The sequence below is a fragment of the Lissotriton vulgaris genome, chromosome 5, assembly GCF_964263255.1.
Source record: "Lissotriton vulgaris chromosome 5, aLisVul1.2, whole genome shotgun sequence".
Taxonomy (NCBI): Eukaryota; Metazoa; Chordata; class Amphibia; order Caudata; family Salamandridae; genus Lissotriton; species Lissotriton vulgaris.
Window position 1 is genome coordinate 1,528,569,668 of NC_141693.1, and position 26,008 is coordinate 1,528,595,675.

Genomic DNA, 26,008 nt, shown 5'->3' on the forward strand with positions numbered 1-26,008 from the left:
CTTACATTGTAGTAGGTGGAAAGTTGTTCCTATAAGAGCTCCTTTCAGCCAGATCTAGCTACCGGGATGTTTTGTTTTGGAAAGCACATACAAAACAGGTCAACTAATTATTTATTTAACCCTGGCTAATCTTGTGCAGTGTGGCAGAACATAATATTGAATGAAGCTACTTTACAGTACTCAGAGCGAATATCTGAAATATGATCTTGGTCAAATGGAATGTAAGGCCTTCCATCTCATTCAGTCAAGATCTAAATTATTTATAATTGGAAGTCAGGAGTGCAGACGTTTCATGTACTCACACAGAGTGCCTGAAGTTTCTCAGGCGGTCAATGGAAGTTTTACACCAGCAAATCCCCCCTGATCTTTGTTGGCAGAAACATGATGGACCACCCACTCTAAATAGAGCAGATGGTCCATCAGTTTAACAGAAAGGGTAATCTGTTTTGTATGTATTTAATACTCTATCCACCAAACTCTATTGAGACCCTTTTTCAGTGCTTTGACTTGCAGTATATGTAGAGGGAAAAGTAGGCTGGAGAACTGGGGATATTCGCAGAATAGAGATAAGAAGCAATGGCATTGAAAACTAGACTGTCCTTATACAGAAGACTTAGTAAATAAAAACTAAAAATGTTGGTTTGATCCTTCACATTTGTTTTTTCATATGCGTTATGTTTATGTCATATACTAACAAACATTACACCAGAGTATCAAAAGGTTTTTTGTAGTTAAACATTGAATTGATAATTTGAAATAGACATTTCTTTCATGCACTGGTAATGTTTTTGTGACATGAATTACTGTGCATTTTTGATGAGATACTGCATTTCATAAACAGAGAGGTTTTTCTTTGAATTAAAGCAGGTAGTGTCACCCCAAAAATGTTGCCTTCTTTCTCTTTTTCAGACCTCGTTTTTCTTGGCTTGAGGACTCTGACCACTTTACCACTGCCAACTAGTGAAAAAGTGCATGTGCACTCCCCTCTAAACATGGTAACATTAGCCCACACCCAATTGGCATATTTAATTTACTTATAAGTCTCTTAGTAAAGTGCAGTACTTGTGCCCAGGGCCTGTAAATTAAATGCTACTAGTGGGCTGTGCCCTGACCACTCACAAAGGGCTGCATACCCCCTGCAGCGAGTCTTGAGTCAGGGCAGCAAGGATGGCCTTTGTGCACCTCAAAACTCTTTGAAGTCTCTACAACTTCAAATAAACAACTAGGTATAAATACTGGATCCATGACACCATGATTGCAGGACACTTCTGGACCTGTGAGTAGTCTGCCAGGAAAAAGAGCTGATGTGCAGCTGAAAGGACTAACACTCTGCTGGGCTGTGCTCTTGCCTTGCTGCGCTGCCTCGATAAAAAGGACTGTACCTGAATCGCCTGAACCCAGAGTGACTCCAAGGTCTTGCTGGCTTGCCTTATGTTCCAAGTCTCAGAGATTTCTATCTGGCCTCAACAAACTGACCTGCCAAGTGGTGACACCCCAGTCCTGGACCTTTGGAAGTGTGGCCTAAGGTGCTTCTACAACTAGAACCCATGCTTACTTATCAGAACCAGCACTTTGCCTTTGTTGGATACAGCATATCTTCGCCTATGCGTTGATCGTAACTGGCTCATCCTCATGGAAGCAGGGAACAGAGCTGGTGCATCGCACTTGGAACCTGTGCATCACCTCTGGAAATGATGCGTCCTCTGCTGCTGGAGCAGTAACCATGCATTACCTTGGGAACTGGTTTCTCACACTCGGAACCGATGCATCACCTCCAATGCTAGAGGAATCTCCATGCATCTTGTCCACTGCATCTCGTCCACGACATCATTTCGGCTGCACCTCGCACCTTCTTGGGTGTTGACGCAAGCCCAGTTCAATTTACTTAGGTTCAGTATGCCCAAGTGGCTCCCTGTATCCAGCTCACCTTCCATCGGGGTTGGCCTGAACTTCTGACTTTTCCCCAGTCCAACGCGAGATTGTAATCCGAATGAGCTCTTATTGCTTCTAAGTGCTATTTTCCATTTATTGTTTAAAAAATAATGTCAACTTCCACTTGCTGGATGTTTTTTGTTTGGACTTGTTTTATTTACAAAATTAAGTTTTCTTTTTCCAACCTAGTGTGAAGGACTTTTGTGGTGGCTTGACTGCATTAATGTTTAATAATGTTTGAAGTGTTGCACAAATACTTTACAAATTACCTCTTAAGATAAGCCTGACTGCTCTGAACCAAGCTACCAGAGGATGAGCACAGGATAATTTGGGGTGTGTTTTGACTTACCCTGACTAGGACTTTGGTTTCTACTTGGACAGGTGAGATACCTCAGCCAACCAGAAACCCAATTTCTAGCAATTATGCAACCAGATAATTAATGCCACAATTTGTAAAACCCAAATGACTTGGATGTTTCTGAGGGGAACTGGTGGAAGACAATATGTTTTTTGCTGAAGTAGACTTAATGTGGCTTAAATCACTGATGATATCTGAAATTAAATCACTGATGATATCATCCAGTAACTGAGTAATACATTGTATACCAAGGTGTATTGGTGAATCTGTGGGTGACCGAGTACCTGAATGGATGATTCAGTGGATGTCTGACTAACAGCATGAATGAGTGATTAGGTGTCAGTGACTGTATGGGTGACTGACTGGTTGTGTGGATTGCTATGTCTATCTATCAGTTGGTGTCTGAGTGTCTGTGTGGGTGGGTGATGAGTGAATGGGTGAGTCAGAGGCTTTATGGGCTAGTGAGTCTGTATGAGTGGGGCTATATGGGTGAGTGAGTGTGTGTGTGTATGGTTGTGTTGATGAGTGAGTGCAGATGTCAGTAGTATATTTGTGAATACGGCAGCCTGCTCAGCAACCCCAAATAATTTTGCCTAATCTCTGCTGAAGACGGATAATAACAGAAACACGTGTCCAGAGATGGCCAGCACTAATCTGCACCCACCTGGTGAAACACTCAAGAGACTTTCCAAGTGTACTCACTTGGCAAACTGAACTGCATCTACCATGATGCCTAGGAGCGACTCTGCTGGGAGGTGAAGCAGTGTGCTCCCACACCGGTTTCCTATATTTGCGAGTAACTGGTTACGGGAAAGGCAATATAGATGAATGTTGAGGTATATGAGTGACTGCATTGATGAGGGAGTGAATATGAGAGTGGATGTATGGGTGAGTGTGTGCTTGTGTCAGTGGCTGCATTAGTGAGTGAGTACACAGTATCTGTATGAGTGAGTTAGTATGTGTAACTATATGGGTGAGTAAGTGGCTGTGTGATTAACTATTTGGGTGACTGAGCAGGTATGTGAGTAGCTCTGTGGGTGACTGACTCAGTGTGTGATTGGCTGTATGGGTATATGAGTGAATATGTCACTGGCTGTATTATTGAGTGAGTTAGTGAGTGAGTGGGTGTATGAGTCGCTGTATGGGTGAGTGTGTGGATGGGTGTGTTGATCTATGAATCAGGCTGTGTAAGTACTGGTATGTCTGTATGAATGGGTTTGAGAATGGTAGCGATGTAGTTGGTAGGAGGTGTATGAAATGCTATATGGGGGTGTGAGTGAGGGCATCAGAGATTCTGAGGATGATGTCATTTGAGATGGCATCAGTGATATCAGTGATGTCACTGTCCATCTCTTGAGTGATGTATTATGTGATGTGATAAGCAGTGCATTGTCGCCACGCGAGTTATAGTTAGCTCACTAACTAGAATGGCATAATTTCTCTGGCTTTGTATGAGTGACACCTGAGCTTAACTATAACTTCTCTGTAACCTTTGTTTTTTTCAGTGAATTTTGGATGACTTTATTCCATTTCCTAACGACAACGTCCCTGTAACCTTTGTTTTTTTTAGGTCGAGCGTGGGCCGGCAGCGAAGCTGAACGGCCCTGCGAGTGATCGTGTAAACAACTAAGGGACTCTAGGCTTCGCCCCTCCTTTCCATTGGGTAGCGTCTGCGATTAGGGTAAACGCGGGCTTCCCATTGGAAAAGAGGGTTTTTGGGTGCCACCCAGTCCACTTTTTGTACGACCCCTACAGACACGATCACCTGCTTTATGGCTGTCGTGACCATCTTTTTTATCTAAGGGAGGCGTGACAGAAAGGTTTAGGCAGAGTTCTTCAATGTTTTCACAGATCACCTTAGACGCGCGCGTGCTGTGCACATGCATCCCGCGTGCCCTCCGTTTAAAATTGAGCCGGGGAGAGGAGGCGTGCGCTCTATAGTCTGGACGCTACGGTCAGCTGGCGAGGACAGGATGTAGGCAGGTTTGAAGTGGCCGGGTTAGGGGCGGTCTCCTATCACTGCGCTCCGTCTGAGCATCACACGCTGAAAGACTGACTGCACTCGAAAGGAATTTAAGAAAGATTAGAAACCGGCCTGCCTGGGTCATCTTCGGGGTGTCTGGTATCCTCCTTGCAAGTACTGAGGACGAGGCCCTGTTCATTGCTCTCTGTGCTGGGGATGGATTTATGGTCCTGTCGTGTTATCAGGACCTGCCGGGGTGCTTAAAGCGAGATCAGCCGTTTTAGCATTGTGTGGTTGCGTGATCCAGTCGCGGCAGCAGGGTGTGCTTTGCATTAGTTACCTGTGGTGTAATTAGCAGTTCTGCCCCATGTGCCATAAGCAGTTTACACGTCACCCGCAGTGGGAAGGGGTGTAGGCGTTCGCCTTCCCACAGAGTTGCTGAGGGTAACACTCCGAATAAGGGCTTGCCTCCTCTCGATCTCTGTTTGCCCCATCTCCCTCTTCTTGCCTCCTCTCTCTCTCTATATGTTCCCTCTACCTCTGAGCCTTTCTTCTTGCCTCCTCTCTCTCTTTATTGCCCCCCTCTCTCTCTGTTTGTTCCATCTCTCTCCTCTGCGGGCTCCGCGGTCACCCCTTCTCGCCCTGCTCCTCCACCCCCCTTCCCTGTTCCCACTCATCCCAAGTTCTTTTGCAATCTCAGCTCCTCCACCCCTCTCTCGCCGCTTGTTCCTCTCGGATTCCAGTGCTGCTCTCGGTTTCGCTCACGTATGTCCTTCTCTTCCTGCACTCAGTTTGCTCCTTTGTGTGCTGCTTTGCTTTTGAACTCCTTATTGATTGCAACTGTACATTTATTTCTTTTATTTACTGATAGAAGTGGAAAACCTCATCTTAGATCTGTCAATAAAATATAAAAATAAATTGTAACCGTGTCATTCAGTAGGCATGCATCAGTCAACAGGAATGTGCCTGTGAATTGCCCAGCAGCATCAGCATGTCTTTCTTTAGTTTTCTTATTGCTGATGCATTTATTTTTTTCTTGCAGTTTTATATATCGTGATCTTGGCCCAGGGGCATTATAGCACTATACAAGGGAAGCAGATCACGTCACACTTGTTTACATCTTTGCTTTAGTAAGGTGAATCTGTGCATCCTTGTGTGGGGGAGCAGTGCGCCCTGGAGCGTCCCTCTTCCTGGCACGGGTTGGCCGAGCCTTGCACACGTCCTGTAAGTGTGCTGGGGAGTAAACACGTGCTTCCTCCAGTTGGCTGCAGAGCAGGGCTCCCTTGCAGGGACCCCAGAGCCTGGGACCCCGAGGGCTGCTCCTTTGGGCACCTCCGCCCCTTCCTTGCTGCTAGCGCGACGGATGTGAGCGCCTTCACACACAGACCTTGGCTCCAAGGCACTCCCTTCTCGGAGGGGCTCCAGAAGGGGCAAGTGCTCCTGGAAGGCCTTGAGTCCTGGAAGTTTGGGAAGCCCCTGGAAGCCCCATCTCTCCATATCAAGCCCCCCCCTTGCACTAGTGATGGGAAAAAGAGAAGGCAAGACTTCTAAACACCACAACAAAGCAGCACGCACCCTCTGCTGGCTGAGAACAAGCGCCTCGAGTAAAGCACAGCTCCTCCCTCTCGCCTACAGTGCTTCTCAGCACAAACCCCATGCAGCTCGGCCAGTGCACTCCAGGAGACCTTAAAATTGGTGTAGGGAGGGTGCCGGGGATGATGCATGATGATGCATGATTCTTATTGGGGGGGGCCTGCGTCCTGAAATAGCGGGTGTCTAGACCCACTGTGTTTCCCATTTTCATCTCACAGTCCAGTCTGTTTTGGTGTCATTTGGGGGCAGATGCACCACTTTCCCTGCACCACTATGCCACACCTTTGTGTCACCATGGATGCGCGGCACACCATGGCGCAAGGATTAACAGATGCGTCGAAAATTTGGACGCATCTGTTGACGGAAAAGTCATGCATTGCTGGGGTCGTGTCGCAAGCATGACGCAACTCCAGCAATGTGTTTTGCGGCCTATTCCCAATACACTCCGTCACTCCTTATGACTGCTTGAAGCAGGCGTAAGGTTTTGACGCAGTCCTAAAATCACGCAGTGAAATCTTGAAGATTCCACTGCGTCACTTTTACAAGGCTTTGATTTGTGGGAACACCTATCTTGCATACATTATACCTGGCGCAGGTATAATGTGATGCAGGACTTTACAACATGACGCATCTCCCTAGATGCGTCAGGAAAATGGGCCGCAACTTTTATGCCACCGCTGTGTCACAAAAGTGATGCAACAACTGCGCAAAAGTGACACAAGGGGGTTGTAAATCTGCCCCACAGTGTATAAGTGACAGTCCTCCTTCCAGCCACGGGCCTCTTTGCACAGGAGGGTGGCCTGCAGTCCAGCCAGCAGGGCCTCATATGTGGAGGGATTCCTAGAGGGACCAGGACTGTATTGTCATGTATATTATCTCAGCTCCTAGGAGCACACTCCCCATAGTGCCACATGCCCCCAGTGTTGGTTTCTAATAGCACTGATTAATGTGCAAAAGTTCCCACTTCAAAAATAATATTGTAAAATTTGGCACTAAATGCTAAAGCAACACATGCCTCACTTAAGGATGACGTTTAAATAGAGATTACATATTTTTTATTTAAATATTTAATCATTTTTATCTTGACTCATTTTAGAAAGTCATTATCCAGTTGTGTCAATGATATTTGTTATACATCGCAAAAGCAGACTATATTATACACTTTTTACATCGCAACAATTTACTATGTATTTCCCCATATCTACACTCATTGTGCACTTCAAACACCACACAAAGACATCCACTCTGCACCCTCTCATTGGTGCCCCAGCCTAATCTCACTTACACCTAGGAATGAATCCAGAGGTCTTCTTTTTGTTATTGTGTGCTGGGATTTTCCAACATACAGTCGATGAACGTTTTGGTGCTATTAAAGATACACACCCACCTTCATCAGGACTACACACAATGCACCATTCGGAATGGTGATATAATGAGGTAGTCCCTCTTACTGATGTATTTTCAACTTTTAAGAATTGATGAAGCACCTCTTTGAGGTCTTTAACTATATAATCGGTTCAACTGCATAGACAGTCAAATGGTACTAAGCTGCTTCCTGTGAAAGTTGTATCTTTGCTGACAAGTCTTCAGCATGTTGATAATCCAAGCAGGTGACAGGGATGGATATGGAGATATATATATATATATATATAAGCAATTGATACAATCTGCACAGATAAATTCTGCTTGAGCAGTTTTGGATTTAGTTATTACATGACAATCCTATTTATGTATTTGGACTTTGGATCTGTGATTAGCTTAATGTAATTAGAATTTTTCTTAAAAACGTTAATGAAATTTTTTGGTTTCAATACAAGCACATAATGTTTTATATTTTGAAATGTTATCTTGTATTATCATTTATTTCATTATAACATCGATATGTGCAAATTTACGTTTTTCGAATGTGGAAAATGCTTTATTCCTCACAGTGACACTGCAGAACTGTGGTTGTAGATAACATACAACTTTTAGACTAATTGTATTGGTGCAGTTAAAAAAAATTTCTTCGACGCCACCCATTAGAAAATACCTTCTGTTTTCAAAATTGTCACAATTGAATTAGGACTGTCAATATTCGCAAATCAATTGTCATAATGCAAACGTCTAACATGATATCATGTAGTATATATAAATGCATTTGTGCAGGTAGTACTTGTTTGGAAAAACGACTTGTAGTTCACATCGCAGTATGTTTTCACTTTTGTTCATTTGTGTATTTCAATTTATCACCTGAGCACAATTAATCAATGTATTTAAACACAGTTGTTTGAGCAGCAAGGTTATGTGAGCAAGGCTACACGTTAGCCGAAACGCGTCATCCTGCCCGACATCTCGCACCAGTTATAAATAAATAAAGTCACTGCAGCCAGCAGTGTATGCTGATTTTGGAGTCCGTGTCTTTCTCCGTTGGTGATTACAAGCGCCGGAGCGGTAATTGGAGATATATATATCTGCCTTTCTCTGTTCTTATTTTAAAAGTTGAGGCCCCCCTCCTACTGGAGCTCTGTGTAGATGTTAGGAGCTCTGTGCAGATGGTAGGGGCACTGTGTAGATGTTAGGAGCTCTGTGTAGATGTTAGGAGCTCTGTGCAGATGTTTGGGGGCACTGTGCAGATGTTTGGGGGCACTGTGCAGATGTTTGGGGGCACTGTGCAGATGTTTGGGGGCACTGTGCTGATGTTAGAAGGCACTGTGCCGATGTTAGAAGGCACTGTGCAGATAGGCACTGTGCAGATGTTAGTAGCTCTGCAGATGTTAGTAGCGCTGTGCAGATGTTAGTAGGCACTGTGCAGATAGGCACTGTGCAGATGTTAGTCAATACAAAAATCAGCAGCGGACCCCTTAATGCCGCACCTAAAGTCTAGTTCCAAAATAGGTCCTATTTTTTGTATAGGTTTTGTGCTGCCAACCCCAATGCCAGTTGCCGTTTGGCGTTGCTGTGCTATCCAGATCAATTAGATGGTTTGTTCAATGTTTATGGGGGCGCACCAAATAGAAGTCCAAAGAAACCGTTTCATTCACGTATGTAGAAAAGTTCTTTATTTATCTTTTATCCATTTTTAAAATACAGATCACCCGGTGATATACAAAAAGGTCAGCCAACGCGTTTCACTCCCTACCAGAGAGTTTCTTCAGGGCACTGCGATCTTTTCTGGCAGCGTGGGGCCAAGTAGTTCCCGTTTCCAAACTTATTACTTCTTCCCTTTTAAAACATCCACGCTCTCAGTGTTGGTAGTGGTTGCCAAGCTTGGAACCAGCCATGCCGCTATGGTAAAGACAATAACGCCGAAGAATACATAAACACAACAACCTCACATAGATACGGCCAGGGAAAGGAAGAAATTGGATTTCCAGAAATATTTTTGTGGCAACAACTACCAACACTGAGAGCGTGGATGTTTTAAAAGGGAAGAAACAAACTACACTGGCCATAGATAGATACAAGAACAACTAAGTGGACAGGACCGACAAAGAAATACGTTTGGAAAGGGGAACTACTTGGCCCCACGCTGCCAGAAAAGATCGCAGTGCCCTGAAGAAACTCTCTGGTAGGGAGTGAAACGCGTTGGCTGACCTTTTTAGATATTACCTGGTGATCTGTATTTTAAAAATGGATAAAAGATAAATAAAGAACTTTTCTACATGAAACAGTTTCTTTGGACTTTTATTTGGTGCGCCCCCATAAACATTGAACAAACCACTGTGCAGATGTTAGTAGCTCTGCAGATGTTAGTAGCACTGTGCAGATGTTAGTAGCTCTGTGCAGATGTTAGTAGTAGCTCTGTGCAAATGTTAGTAGTAGCTCTGTGCAGAGGTTAGTAGTAGCTCAGTGTAGAGGTTAGTAGTAGCTCTGTGCAGAGGTTAGTAGTAGCTCTGTGCAGAGGTTAGTAGTAGCTCTGTGCAGAGGTTAGTAGTAGCTCTGTGCAGAGGTTAGTAGTAGCTCTGTGCAGAGGTTAGTAGTAGCTCTGTGCAGAGGTTAGTAGTAGCTCTGTGCAGAGGTTAGTAGTAGCTCTGTGCAGAGGTTAGTAGTAGCACTGTGCAGAGGTTAGTAGTAGCACTGTGCAGAGGTTAGTAGTAGCACTGTGCAGAGGTTAGTAGTAGCACTGTGCAGAGGTTAGTAGTAGCACTGTGCAGAGGTTAGTAGTAGCACTGTGCAGAGGTTAGTAGTAACACTGTGCAGAGGTTAGGAGTAGCACTGTGCAGAGGTTAGTAGTAGCTCTGTGCAGAGGTTAGTAGTAGCTCTGTGCAGAGGTTAGTAGCACTGCACAGAGGTTAATAGCACTGCACAGATGTTAGTAGCTCTGCAGATGTTAGTAGCACTGTGCAGATGTTAGTAGCTCTGTGCAGATGTCCTGGATCTGGGCTTGCAGTCTCTTATCAACGGACCTGGGTGCAGCCCATGTTCCACAGGTGGGGTTGGGAGGGGGGTGGTAAATCAGAGGATGATGTGCTTATACCCCCATGCACACACCCTCTTCTGTCTAGCATGTCACTCTCCTTCGATAGTGAGAACCTCTCTAAACCAGAGCATTCCAGCACGGGTCCAAGAGAGCACAACCAAGTCAGATCCTCAGGAAATCCAGCAAGATATTATCACTTGTGGTAAATGGAGATCATTGTCTGAGTCTGTGGTTCTCCTGATACTAGACATCGATCCACCAGTGCTGACACACGTGACTCCGAGTCGGGCGGTTTACCATATTCCAAAAAGTTTTCTGAAGTAGACATAATAGAAGGATGCCCTTTTGGCAAGATCACAGGGCCAGCCAGTGGTGTGACATCACCAGTACAGCTCACGTTGCATTTTCAACAAGAGGGGTAACTAGGAAAACTTATGTGGACAAAGCAAAAAATGATCTTGTGCACATTAAGATGCTTACAAACATTGCTTTGAAGAAATAATGGAATGCAGTAATTTTGAGTGTTTTCGAAAGTGGGAAAAAACAATAATTGCCTTTCATGTATCAAAACCTCCTTCTACTTTGTAAAAGTATCTTGTCAATCGGTGTAGCTTAACATTTATCATTCTAAAATGGCCACTCACACCCAGTTTTCTGAGACAGCCCTTCTCCAGGTTAGTCTTATTGATAGCTTGCTTCAAATGCCTACACACAGTGACAGGCGAATATAAGTGTTGCAACTTCCAACAAGCATTTGCAATGCAATAGGTCTCGCATTTACGACAGTTTAAGCTATTGGCATTGCAAATTACAATGCTTTTCATTTATGTTTTAAAAACCAACCCGTAAATAAAAGGCATTTACAATGCCAATAGCTCAAACTCTCACAACTGCGAGACCTATTTGTTGGACCCGGCCCTTTTGGCAGGTTCACCCAGAGACTTTTTGCTTTTTCCTAGCCTGTTTCTGTGACCTGGTGTTGGTGATTTTAGACCTCTGCGCACTTTTTCACTGTGGTACAGTGTAAAGTGCGTGAGCTCTCTGTGTATGTGTGGTGAGTGACCTGCCGTCCCATAGGAATGAATGGGGAATATGTATGCCCATGGTAGTTCCTGATGTGTGGGGAGTACAGGGTCGAGTTTGGTATGTGCGAACTCGTGAGATTGAATGCTGTGCAATGATATATGCGGCATAATTGGGTCTGGTGTAGAAGTGCCACTTTTAGAAGTTGGCATATTTGTGTAATTTGTGTCTGGCGTGTGATTGGCTGAGGCTGGCTGGTGAGCCTGGCTCCAAGAGTCTGGGAGGGTCTGCCCCGGTGACGAATGGAGTGTTTAGCATGCTGATGTGAGGGGAGGAGTGAGCCAAGGCCTGCTTGTGGATTGACTGTCTGGTTTGAGGGTCCTGAATGAGGCTGGGTTTTCCCCACACAATACTGGGTTTTCCCCACACAATGCTGGCTCCACCCCCTGGGGTGCGTCTGATGTCCCTAGCCTGGCCAGTTCTAGCTGGTTCTCACACTGCCTGCACCCTGCTAGACAAAGGATTTCTCTGTATAAAAAGGGGCTGTGTCCCCTTCCAAATTGTTCTTGTTTCTGACTTGAATCCTGCCAGGGGCGTGCTGCTGCTTGGGCTCAGGGGAAGGCTTGCCTCCCTGGGCCCTGCCCAGCCCCTGGATACCTGATGGACTCTGGAGACCTTTTCCTGGGGTCCCCTGCTGGATGCTGGGACACCTTTGCTATGGGAGTCTTTGCCTTGGGGGCTTGATGGACTCTGCCCCCTTAGCGCCTGGGAGCGCTTTATTTTTACTTGGACCTTCTTTTTGCCTGCTAGCACTTGACTTGTAGCTTCTAGCGCCTGGAAGCGCTTGTATGCTGTCCCTAGCGCTTAGGAGCGCTTGATTTATCTTTATAGCACTTGGGAGCACTTTTTACTTTATTTCGAGCGTTCCTCCGCCCCGCATTTTGCGTGAGGAATAGCGAGTGCCCACCCTGCGTGTTGTGCGGATTTATTCTTTAATTTACGGCACAGGTGCCCACCCGGCATTGCCCCTATAATTGCTGCTTCGAGGGTGCTCACCCCTCGTTATTGTCCCCGTGCGATCACCGCCATTGCCCCAGGCCGCGAGGAAGCAGCCGCTGACGTCACAGAAAGGCCACGCTGGGATTGGCCCAGCCGGCAGAGACTCCTCCCGCGTCACTGGCGAGGAGCTCCGTGATTGACTGCCCGGAAGGGCTTTCCCAGGCAATGACCCGGATGCCCGGGAAAAGAGGAGGAAGGTGGCGCGAGCTTCCGCAGGGGCTCCCATGTCGAGAGGAGAGCCCCGCGGTGATGGCCCAAAGCCCTGGGTCCCAGGAGGGGGCCCGGGTGAATCTGAAATGGTGGCCGAGGCCGCCAACGGCCGGGTGGGGCTCCCGGAGTCCAGGGAAGCCCCGCGCTGAGGGAAGGCGCCGCCTCTGAGCCCCGCTGCCCAGGACCGTCACCGGAGGAGTCCAGAAGCAGCCGGTGAGTAAGGGAGGGCTGGAGGCTGAGAGGGAGGGAAGGTTAGAGCGGCCCCAGATGGCAGCGGGCCCTTCCAACGGTGGATAGAGCCTGAGAGGCTCCGACAAGGCTGCATTCTGTTTGGAGCCCCGGGGCTCCAGGGGCCAGTCCGTGAGGGACTCCAACGTTCCGGGCATTGTGTTTGAGCCCCGAGAGGCTCCCGCCCATATTTAATTTACGAGCCCAGCGAGGCTCGAGGTGCCATTGTTTTAAGAGCCAGAGAGGCTCATGGGGGCATCTTTGTTCAAGAGCCTGTGTGGCTCCTACCTTTTGGCGCAGTTCTGTTCGAGGGCTAATGAGAGCCAATGCCATAGTTTTATTGATGTCCCAGCTGCCCAGCAATTAGTGAGCAGCTGCACCGTTTAGGCCCCTGACTTTTGGGACACAGGGCGTCCTAGCCCCAACAAGGCCAGTTGGCCTAGGGACTGCCACAAGTGGTGCCTGATGTGAGTTTTGAGCAATGTGATGTTGTGCTAGGAAATGCAATGCATTCAATATGATTACGCACCTTGGTCTTACACCTCTGAATGTGTTGGTTTATGCATCATGTGTTTTTCCTTCCCTGCACCTCTGAATGTGTTTTTGATGCATCATGTGCCTTGTTCTTACACTGCTGAATGTATGTTTTATGCATCATGTGTCTTCCTTCCCTACACCTCTTAATGTTGTGATGAATCATGTGTAATGTCTTCTTGCTTATACCCCTAATGGTATTGTGATACTTAGGTGGTTGTTCTTTCTAGTACAGGTGGTCCTAGTGAGGACCTGGTTCCCTGCGTGACATTTCTCCTAAGGTGTTTAGGGTTGCGTAGGTGGTACTTACCTGTTACCAGTGGTTACTGGTTGTGTGCTATATTTACTAACTTGTACTACGGTTATTTTTTTATCCTATATTCTATGTTCTAGAAGTGCTATTTCTACTAAGTGCTGATTCTGACAGTGGCCCACGTGGCCCTGTCCTGTGTAAATAATCCCTTGTGAATATTGCCCGTGCCAGTTGACACAATGTATATTGTGTGATACTATCTGATTTGTTTTTGACAAATACAAAAGTTATTTTAAATAACCTTGTGTGGAGTTCCTTTTGTGGTGTGCCTAGGATGTTGTTGCTGTTGTGTGCTGGCGCAAATGCTTTACACATTGCCTCTGGGATAAGCCTGTCTGCTCGTGCCAAGCTACCAAGGGGGTGAGCAGGGGTTATCTTGACATGTGACTCCCTTGCCCCGACTAGAATGGTGGTTTCTGCCTAGCTTTGGCGTCAGCCTTAGCCAACCAGAAATAGCCAGTTCTAACACTATTGCATTGCAAATGCTTGTTCAGTGAATTTATAAGGTTTTTTAAATGCTAATTTCTAACTATCACGTTTAGTTTCTTGAAAGTGAAATGGATGCAGCGGTGGTTGGTCCAGTGGAGTTCGGTGGTGTGGTCGAAGGTGACGTGGGTGCCTGTGGAGAAGACGGAGTTGTTTGAGGCTGAGGTTGGCAAGGTTGTCGATCAGGGTGGCGGAGTTGGCGTCATTGTTGTTCTCGAAGTGGAAGGTCAGGTCCCAGAGGACGATTTAGTCCGTGGAGGCGAGCGCGTGGGTGCTGGCGAGGTCGGCGATGGAGTCGCTGAACTGGGCCCGGGGGGGTCTGTAGATGAGTGTTCCTCTGATGGTGGTGTTTGGGTCGGTGTGGATCCGAAGTGCAGGTGTTCGGCAGTGTTGAGGGTGTCGTCTGTGTGGGTGGCGATCTTGAGGGTGGACTTGTGGACGATGGCTATTCCTCCTCGGATTCCATTGGAACGATCCCTGCGGGTGATCTTGTAGCTGTCCGGGATGGCTATAGCGATGTTCGGCGCCGAGGAGTCGTTCCACCAGGTCTCGGTCAGGAAGGCCACATCTGGGGCGGTGGTGTCGAGCAGATCCCAGAGCTCGACGACATGTTTGCGTGCAGAGCGGGTGTTGAGGAGTATGCAGCTGAGGTGGTTGGGTCCAGTCCTTGGAGGTTTGGTGGTTCTGTCGCAGGTGAAGCTGAATGTGCGGCAGAAGAAGGGTCCATGGGTCCATTTCGAGGCTGCCTGGAAGCAGGTGTGGTTTTGGCCGGTGTTGAGTATGTGGAGGTTGCTGGCATCATAGTGGAGTCCGCTATCGTGGCGTTCGCAGGGTCCAGGGGTTCTGGTGCTAGGCGCAGTCCAGGCACAGACGGGCTTGCCTTCGGCGCACCCGCCGCGCCCGCTGCGTGCGTCTGCTGCGCGGCCCGCAGCTGCCGCCATTTACAGGGGAGCTGGAAGGGAGGAGTAGCTGGGAGGTGAGAGGCAGGAGGAGGGAGGCAGGGGCAGGGGCAAGCGAATGGGCGCGGGGCGGGGTCGCAGCGGGCAGGATGTGGGCACAGGCACGAGCGCAGGTGAAGCTGCAGCGGGGGGAGCAACCTACCTGGAAGATCAAGGGTCGCTCTCCTCACCGCGCAGCTGCAGCCATTTAAAGGGGAGCTGGGAGGGAGGAGCAGCCGGAAGGGGGGGGAGGGGCAAGCAAATAGGCGCGGGGCGGGGCCGCAGGGGTGGGAAGAGCGCAGTGGGCACGAGGGGGGGCAAGGAAAGATAGCGCCCAAGGATGGGCAGCAAGAGACCAGGGATGCGGGCACAGGCAGAGGCGCAGGTAGAGCTGCAGTGGGGGGGAGGGGAGCGACCAACCTGGAAGGTCAAGGGTCGCTCTCCTCACTGCGCAGCTGCGGCCATTTAAAGGGGAGCTGGGAGGCGGGAGGCAGGGGCAGGGGCAAGCGAATGTGCATGGGGAGCGGGGCCGCAGCGGCGGTAAGTGAGCAGTGGGCATGCGGGGTGAGGAAAGATTGCACCCAGGGATGGGCAGCAAGAGACCAGGGATGCGGGCACAGGTGCAGGTGGAGCTGCAGCAGGGGGAGCAACCTACCTGGAAGGTCAAGGGTTGCTCTCCTGACCGCACAGCTGCTGCCATTTAAAGGGGAGCTGGGAGGGAAGGGGAGCTGTGAGGGAAGAGCAGCTGGGGGGCAGGGGCAAGCAAATGGGTGCGGGGGCACGGCCGCAGGGGCAGCAGCGGTGGGAAGTGAGCAGTGGGCACAGGGGAGGACATTGAAAGATAGCACCCAGGGATGGGCAGCAAGAGACCAGGAATGTGGGCACAGGCATGCGTTCAGGTGGAGCTGCAGCGGAGGGGGGGGGACCTACCTGGAAGGTCAAGGTCACAACTCTCCCACTTTGTTTGCTACAAGATTACTTTAAAATGAAGGCCTTCCTCAACTTAAGTGATGCACAAATCTATAGTTGCTTCCTTTGTTTAACATAAAATAACCCTTTTAACCAATTTTGCTTTTTTCTTTAACATTTGTTTATTGTTAGTACTGAGTTGAGTGAACAGCAGCCCAGTGCTGCTGTTACCAGGGGGCACATGTAAAGGTCAAGAGGGCTGCATGCAGCCCGCAGGCTGTACTCTGAGTTTCAATGTCCTAGACTAAACCTTACTCAACCCCACCACAGAGCCATTTAGGAATACTTGTCACTTATTGTGAAATACAATATTAGACAAGACACTTAGGGACACCATTGATGCCGCCAAATTTCAAGTGCCAAAGAAGATAATGAACTTTTAATACGACAGACAATTCAATTTTTATTTAAGTGATCGGTCTTTAAAAACAAAACCATTACACCGAGCAACATTTTCAAATAGTACTACAACATACTTATATAAACAAGATAAAGCGTTGGTGGAATTTTTACACAGTTGATCTACAAACTACTTTTGTGCAACAAATATTTAAAAAATTCATTTAAAATAGAGATTTGGAAAGCCCATGTGTATATAACAAACCATATGTAAGACGGCATTTTGCTTTTTGGAATTTTTATGGGCGACCAATAGTTTCAAAACTCAATTTCAAACTCCACAGAGTTTCAACCAATTTCCTTTAAATACAAATTTAAAAGTTTTACCCCCCTGCATACTTAGGGGGATTGAGGACCCGCCGAGCCAGACGGTTACTGCTTCTCTACTTGTTCGTATTTTCATACTGTTCAGTAGTAGTTTTGAAAGTGATTTGCGTTCTTTTAATAACTTTGGGCATAGGCAAAACATATGTTGTATAGATTCATATTTGTATCTGCATAATCTGCAGTCTCGATTTTCCCTTTTCATCATTCAATGAGGGGATGAGGTCTTTTGTTTCCTACATGCCAAGACGCAATCTCATAATTTGATGTTTTAAGGTAAGTGAGAAATAAGCTGATAAATATTCCTAGGGCTTCCTTGTCCCATATGAGCTGCTCACCATCCAGACTTGCGGTCTTTGAAGTAAAGGATTCGTTTATTGAAGGCCTTCTTCCTTATGTTGAGGTTCCAAATATCTTGGGCAGCCAGGTCCTCTATCACCTGGTTTAAATAACTGCCCCGGGATCCTTGCATTTTCTTTCCTTCTTGTCTATTTCTTTCCAGCATAGTAGGTCTATGGTACTGAATTCAGAAGCACGCAGCATCCAACATAATTTAATAAAGGCACCTTTGCTCTGAAGTACCTGATTTAGCAGCCTAAACTTTAGCCGCACCTGGACCAGCGATGCGCTTTGTTAGATGTGGAAAACTTTTTTTGTGGACTTTTGTTTGTATTTTATTCAAGGCAGGGATTTCACATCCTTTCATTATTTCAGTGGGTATTAACTGTGCATGCATGACAGTTAATAAGTTACCATATGAAGGACAGCTTAATTTCTCTTCTAATACTTTAAAATTGCACATCAGATTTTGAGTTGTGATTTATAGCTCAATGTTTGTTCTACCTTGAATCAAAGATATTTTTAGGAGGTGACTGCCTCAACTTTTTTCCCCTCAATATACTATGTGTATTTGTTGTATTTGGCATCCGCTAGCCGTACAACCTTTGTTTTTAATAAATGTAATTCTAGCCCTTGTGCTGCCAAGTATTTGGCTAAGGCACTCATTCTTCTTTACACTCCGATTGGAGTTTGACTTAGTAGCACTAGATAGTCGGTGTACTGAAGGCACATGATTTCCTCGTTAACTTACGATGGGGGATGGCTATTGATCTCCAGGAGAGCCTCTTCAAGGTCGGATTATGCAGATTAAAAAGAGTTGGAGCTAACACGCACCCCTGTTTCAGACCATTTTGGGTGTCTATTTTCTTTCTTATCCACCGGCCGTCTCCTAATTTTACCTGACTCCAGGTGCACATGTATAATTCTCTGATGGCATTTAATGCCCCAGCTGTCCAGTTTTTACCATAGTTGTTTACGGGGCACTCTGTCAAAAGCTAGCTTGAGGTCCACAAAACAGGTGAACAGGTCGGTAATCTTAAATTTGGCTTTTTTGGCTAACAATGTTAATGCCGTCAAATTTGTTAAGGTGCCTGCTCCGGCCCGGAACCCTGTTTGCGACCTTGGGATGCAGTTGTAATCGTCTGACCATTTTTTCAATTGGGTCAGCAAGCATCTCACATATAACTTAGCTTCAACATCAATTATTGTGATTAATCTATAGTTTGTCAGCTTTGTTGAATTTCCCCCTTTGAAAATTGTCTGGATAATGCTTCCCCTCCATGATTCTGGAATTCCATTTGTCATAAACAACTCGTTGAAGAGTGGAGTAAAGTAATGGGCCCAATGTGAAGCTTCTCCATTGAAGAGAGCATTTGGGATTCCGTTGGGGCATGGTGCACCCTCAGTGTTTGATTTCTTTATGAATTTTATCAATTGATTTACTTCCGTTAGTTTTTCTGAGTTTTTACATTGTGGGGCGATGTGTTTATTATTCGAATTGATGACCCCAAGGGTAGTCTGCCTTTTTTGCGTTGTGCTCCTCCTGCTGTCCTTTTTTTCTATTTGACTAACTGGTGTTGGTTTGAGCTTTGGTTCTTTATACATACTCATTATGTGAGCTACCCATGTAACCTCATTTATCCCTGCGTTTTGATGTCTATTTTTACCGAGTGTCAGTGAATTTATCTGATACCAGAAATGGTTTCTGTTCCGTTGTTTACTTGCCAGAAGAAGTTTATTCCATACTGTAACATGGTGTCTAGTTTTAGCTGCTCAACAATTTTTTGTATATTATGGGCCAGATGTATCAAGATACCGTTTTGCGAATCCTAAATAGCGATTTTTTGCGAATCGCTATTTAGAATTAGCAAAACGGTATGTATGTACAAAATCGCAAATTTTTCGCGATTCCTTATTATTCTTTATTTGCGATTTCGCATTTTGCGAATTCGCAAATAAAGAATAATTTTCAATGCATTCCTATGGGCCAGGAGGCCCATAGGAATGATAGTGCAATAATTCTCAAATTGCGAATTCGCAATTTGCTAATCGCAATTTGAGAATTATTTCAAGGGTGCAGGGGTGTCTCAAAGACACCCTGCTGCACCCCTCAAATCTACATGTGTGTGCATGTGGCACACATACATGCCCTATGGGCATGTATGAGTGTCACATGCCACCCGTACAAATGCCAATTAGGGCATTTTTAAAAGAAATCGCAAATTACCACCAACTACAAGTTAATGGTAAAATGCGATTTTTTAACACAAATTCGCAAACCAAAAATGTGTCATACATATCATTTAAGGATTCGCAAAATTTGCGATTCCTTAAATGGTATGGCAAAATAAGGAATCGCAAATAATTGCGATTCCTTAAATTGCGATTTTTTTCTTACATATCAAATATCGCAAAACGGCCGTTTGCGAGTCGCAAAGGCCGAAATTCTGCGATTTTCAGCCTTTGCGAGTCGCAAAAGCCTTGATACATCTGGCCCTATGTTCTTAATTTTCTAAGCTCGCTTCTGTCAGGTTTTTCTCCAGTTTCAACTGGTTTAAGACAGATCTTATTTCGCGCACCAAAGGCTTTTCTGCTTGCGTAGTTCATGACTAAACCAGGGATGTTGACTGCTTATCCAGGTAGGCTTCCTGTGATACATAAGAGGATAATGTCTCTTATTGTTCTGTAAGCTTTCCATTAGGGCTCCCATTAGATTTTCCCAATCTATTAATCTCTCACCCTTCCCAGCTTGTGGTGACTTTAAACTTCCGGTTTCCTCTATCTGCTCAAAAATATACTTCAGCCATTATCTTCTCAATCCCTCTTCCTCACCATTTCAATCTTTTTAAGTTATAAGCATGTGGCATGGAGAGTAGACCTTTAGTTGCTGTCAGCCAGGATGTAATTAGCTCCAATTGCAATGTTTGCGGCATGTGATCGCTCTCTATGCATTCTATTTGGAATTTTTGTGTCCGTCGCGCTACAGTTTCACTCACTAAGGTATGGTCGATGGTTGAACTTTTGATCCCGCTTAAAAAGATAATTGCTGCTGGTGAATCCTCTTTTGTGTTTCCATTTAGGTGTATCAGACCTAGTGTTTCAAATTGTCATCTGAAGTTGTTTCCCTTTTTATACTGGTTCCCTGGGGTATTGCATAAATTCATGTTAAAGTCACCTGAGATGATAAACTGTGCCTGACAATAAAGCCTTTGCAGTGATTTTATTATTCCAAACAACATGTTCATGTGCTTGTCTTTTGTCTCCTCACTTGGGTGTATGCAGACATTAAGTAGTGTTAATATTGTCAGAATACCGCCATTCTTGTGCTGTTCCAACTTGGTTACACGAACCCAGATCGTCCCTATGGGGAGTTTATCTAATGACCAATCCAGTTTGGTTGAAAAATACGAGGACAACCGCTCTTAGGGTGACCAAATTTAGCCGATTTTATTGCTGGTTCATGATGACCAGTAAAGCCTATAATATGGTGGGGTGTTGTGCTCCAAGTTTCTTGGGCTAAGATGATGTTGTGAGCTTGCAAGAATTCCAAGACACCTGGGTTTCGTAAAATATTTTCTAGCCCATGAGGGTTCCGAGAGCAAATGTTAGACCATTTTTGATTTACTTGTGAGCCTTTAGCTCGTCAGGATTGCGAGTAGGCACAGATAAGATCACCTTCAAGTTAGTGTTGGAATATTTGATCTGCTAACCTCTAAATGAGGCTCCTAGACACAAGTGTTAAACATTAGCTAATCAGTATTAACTACCCATTTACCACTGATTGCCTCAGGAACTGAATAAGAAGCTTTACATAGGTCTAAACAGCCAGAAGTCCTACGGCACCCATTGTAACTCCGTACTGGGACTCACATTGTGAAAACCCAGCACTTCAATCCTGAATTATATCACCTCTGATTTCAAAACACTGGAAGCACACCTCTAGAGATAAAATATGGTTCCATGATAAAACTAAATCTTGACCCTGGTTCACCAACACATTGTGCCTGGTTTGGGCACAAAAGAGACACAAATCTAGTGCAAAATGTTTTAGTGGGATTTACATTGAAACACCATTCATGATTAGCTTTGGAATGTTGCCCAAAATAGCAATGCGCTACTTAATGTCAAAGGAGCATATTATGGGATATACATGGGCTTTCCCATACACCTACCCAAATGTTTTATTGCAAAACCGTATCCAGAAGCATTTGTAAAGAGGGATTTGCGCAAAACGAATTATTTCTCCAGGAGACAGATGTAACACTGAAGTAATTTTAAAAATCACCACATTTTTCCAATTTTACTTTTGTGCTGGACTGTACAACACACATTAACAGAGGGAAAAGTATTAAAGCATAGGTTTGTACAGGAAGGCTTCCTTTCCTGTACAAAATCTATGCTTGACAGCAGAGTCTTGTAGCTCCCCCGGCCAGCCATGATTTTGACTTCGGAGATTCCTCCACAGACCAGAGAGTATGGTCTGGTTTAGGAGTGGTATCACCAGTGTTGTAATTAAGGAACCAACGCATCCCCAACTCTGCAAGCCTTTTCTTTGTTTTGCGTTACGCATCCAGATAATTTTGTGAGAACTGTGTTGCATTTATCATCAACTTGAACTAAGTGACTTCAACCATCTTTAAGTCTATTTTAAGTACAGTATTGTGGATTTTTGTCATTTGTGGGCTTGTGTTAAGTCTATATAAAGAAAATGTATTTTTATAAAACTTGAGTTGTGTCCTTCTGTAGAGTTTTCACTGTACTTCTGTGTATATTCACAAATGCTTAACACACTGTCTCTCAGATAAGTCTGTCTGCTCATGCCAAGCTACCAAGGGGGTGAGCAGGGGTTATCCAGTGGTGACTTAAAAGCAAGGGTCCCTATTTGGTCAAAAGTGTATACCATTGCCAACTTGAGACCCCCAGTTCTAACAGCACTTTAATATTATTAATGCAGCTATTTTGCAAAAACTAAGATTGTATATAGTTTGAATGGGAACAGCACAATATGGTGGCCAGATTGATCTCACCACATTGTACCGTTGTACTTTCTGTATGAGGTGTATGAGCTGTAAATAAATGACATTTCCAGTGATGAATGAGTTACTACTTATCCTGCTCAAATAAAGTATACGTGCATACTGGCATCAGCTCTTTCTGAAACTCAGCCATTATTTACCGCCCACCCTACATCAACCCGAGTTTAAAAAAAAGTAACATAAGAACCTTATATTCTCTCTCTAGTAAAAAAAACAAAACAGATTTCACCCCATGTCTAGCTCTCTGTTTTCTTAGGCATCAATCATTTCTAAATAAAAAGTATCATTATTCCAACAGATAGCCAAATAAGAGATTATTTGTCCGAGTGGTAATAGGTCTAGTAGGCGAATGAGCACTCATTCCCATAGCGATATATATACATTTATTGCAAAATTGTAATCACGACTTTATGAATTATGCTTCTAAATGAGCAGTGAAATTAGCTAGTTATGTGTGTATTTTTTTTTACTAAGTGCAGATGTCATACTTTTAAATAATTATGAACCTGTGAAGTCCTTTTTTTGGTTGACATTTGCACTGTTTATAAAGACATTTTAAATACTTCAGAAAATGTAGAACTTACCAGAAGGAATAAAGCTTTCAAAGCTCATGCGTGCCATTGCCGGCCCCGCCATTCGACTTGACGCTAAGGGTGGTGGCAAGTGGTGACTGCCGTTCTTCTTACACTCTAAAAACAAACACAGCGTAACAGTACAATTTGAAAATGTGTTTCACTGATTATGAAGTCAATGCTCCAGTGATTAATAAAAAAGCTTGGGAATACTAGGCCTTCTTGCACAGCAGTGCATGCACGGAAGTTCGAGGAGGATTACTTAAGTCGCAAGTGGCATCGGGTGTCTGCCATATATAGGGGCGATGCAGCACCACTTCAGGGCCTTGCGATGGAACATGGACAATAGCAGGCAGCACTTTCACTGCCATGCCCACTTCCACAACCTTTCCACCATTTTCCTGTAATGGTTTTGACACCCTTGTAATTAAGATAACCGGGAATATTAAGGGGAAGAGATTGGACTATACAGCAACAGACTGAAAGAAAGCCCATGTATAAACTGTATCTTGTAATGTTCTAGTATTTCTAGGCCTGACCTTTGTTTCAGTTTTGTTTGCCCGCCAGACTATTGTTTTCCCATGTATGTATTATGTAATGCATACATAATACACATACATAGTAAGGATTTTGGCGCACATGCATCAAAATAGCCAATAGCGATTCCTTAATTGCGATTTTTAAGCAATCCAAATATTCCTAAAAATTCCAATTGCGAGTCACAATTAAGGAATTGTTTCCCATTGATTCCTATGGGCCTAGATGCCCAAAGCAATGAATGGGAATTGCATGTGCAATTTGCGAGTACCCAATAGGTACTCACAAAATGCGCATGCAATTTTAAGGGTGCCAAAAGGACACCCTGTTGCACTGCTGAAATTACAATTTAACTACATGTTGCGCACCCACATGCCACAAGGGCATGTGTGTGTGTAACATTGGACTTTGAAAAATGCACTTTGGTGCATTTTTTAAAGAAATCGGAAATTACCATCACCTCTCAATTGACGGTAAATTGTGATTCTCAATTGCGAAATCGCCACTTTTTTCTTTAATGCATTACATTTAAAGAATTGCAATTTGCGATTCCTTAAATGCATTCGCAATTTAAGTAATTGCAAATGTTGCTATTCCTTAATTAACGATTTTTGCATTTGGAATGATGCATCCTAAATGCAAAATACAGGTTGCCAAGGGGCAGATTCTGCTAATCTGCCCCTTTGCGACCGGTATTTTGTTCTGCAGGCTTTATCTATTGATCTTTTAAATTGTCTTTTACATGTTTCTTCCGCCCACCACTGCAAGTAGCAAAGGGCAATGGGCTAGCCCAGTTTACCCAATGTTTCTCTTCATTTTGAGTGATGACATAGGCGGTGCAATATGTGTCTTTTTAGTATCTTATCTTTAAATAATCAATATTTATTTGCCTATACTTCGTGTGCCTTAATTTGTTTACAGTGGTAGTTATAAAGTGTGTAAGTGGCAACGTAATATTGTATCTGCCTGTTGAGAGTGTTGGTTTTGTTGGTCTTCTTTCACTTTCACACTATAACCAATGGCACAAATTAAAGCCTTCACTATAAAAAAATGGTACGACTGCCACATCACTGAACGTTTTTTTCAATGCAAATGTTTTTATTGCAGGCATTATGCAACCATGTCTAGAGGTCAGTACATTTTTTTTTCCTTTTTGTGGCATAGGCTTGGAATGAAAATAAAATAAATAACCATTACATGCAACAATGCAAGTTACGACATGATTACACATAAGTATATAATTAAAAGTCGTGAAATGCCTAAGATCTTGAACAATACCATCTTCAACAACACCGTCTTAAACTTCACCACTTACTAAACATCTCACAGTATGGAGCCTGCAGCAACCACAGCATGGAAACTACTCTTATTGCACAGCTGACAGGATATGGACCATCCCGGACAAAGGTTAAACTGCAGCACTACTTGATCCCTAAGCAGCCTTTGGCACGGTTTCCCACAGCACCCTCATCAGAAGACTCCACACCTCTGGAACAGATGGACCCGTCCTGAGATGGCCGCCATCTTTTCTCTGACAGGACCCAGTGAGTCAGGCTCCCACCCTTCACTTCCAAACCCAAGAACCCCATCAACATTGTCACCTGCGCAGACAACACCCAGCTCATCATCTCCCTCACAGACAACACCACCACCACCACTAGGACCAACGTTACCACTTGCATATCAAATGAAGGCAAACTGGCCTACGCCCACCCCACTGACCACTGCAAACACCCTTGGTATCGCCTTGGATGACAGCCTCACAATGGCCACTGTCACCTACTCCTGCTTCTTCATCTTGAGTATGCGCCAGAAAATATTTTAATGGTAACCCACTGACACCAGATGCACATCCCTCAACACCTCAGAGAGCTACACTGGCTACCAATCTAGAAGCTATGCCAATACAAACTGCTCACCCACACTTAAAAAGCCATCTATAATGTCGGGCCCACCTACCTCAACCACCACAACTTCTACCAACCAACCAGGCAACTAAGTTCAGCCACACTCTACCTCACACAAATGCCCACATTGGCAGGAGCAAATCAGTAGGACGCTCCATCTCCTACATTGCTGCCAAATCCTTGAATGACCTCACACACCACATCAGGACCTCCAAATTCCTACTCGAGTTCCACAAGAGGCTAAAGATCCTGGAGCATATTATCAAGACAGGCGATGTTAGATGTCCTTCACATTTAACATGGGCTTCAATTCAATTGGAATTCCATAGAGCATATTATCAAGCCCATTAGCGCCGTTTTATCAGCAGTTTTCTGCTGCTAAAACAGCGATAATTTTATCGCCTGTCTTGATAGTATGCCCCTAGTTGTTCAGGAAGAAGCCTTCCTGACCTACTTTCTACTCCAGAGCCTGGATATCCCTCGGGTGATAAGCACGCTATGCAAATCCTTATAACACAACAATCCTCATAACAGAACAAATCCTCATAGCAAGAACTATTGTTGATTTGACAATCTAATTCAGTCAATGAGGTAGCTCTTTACAGCTTAACTAACCTACAAATGAGTTATGTAAAAAGCTGAAGATAGAGGAATGAAGCGGTGTGAAAAAAATGCCTTTTTCTGTGTCCCAACCAATTTTTATGGAATTGTATTGCTGGTTTTTAGCCTCTGCTAACTGGAGCACTTCTATTTGTATTAAATATTTTGGAAAAGTAACTTTTAGAAACGTAGCTTTCTCTTGTCTGAAACTCTTGGAGGATAATCTACTTTAGTTCTATAGCAGCAGTCAATCTTAAATGTGAACTTAATAAAGGTATGAAAACGG

The 26,008-nt window shown here is 44.8% G+C and overlaps 1 protein-coding gene across 2 annotated transcripts in view; it reads right to left on the reverse strand.

The window, feature by feature from the left end:
• LOC147712934 (cytosolic phospholipase A2 gamma-like) overlaps positions 1 to 26,008 on the reverse strand; it is a 646,694-nt gene that overhangs the window by 84,344 nt on the left and 536,342 nt on the right. For both annotated transcript variants that reach the window (XM_086920395.1, XM_086920396.1), the window contains one exon: positions 22,691 to 22,795. In XM_086920395.1, the coding sequence (XP_086776521.1) occupies positions 22,691 to 22,795 (105 nt within the window). The remainder of the gene's footprint in view (positions 1 to 22,690; positions 22,796 to 26,008) is intronic.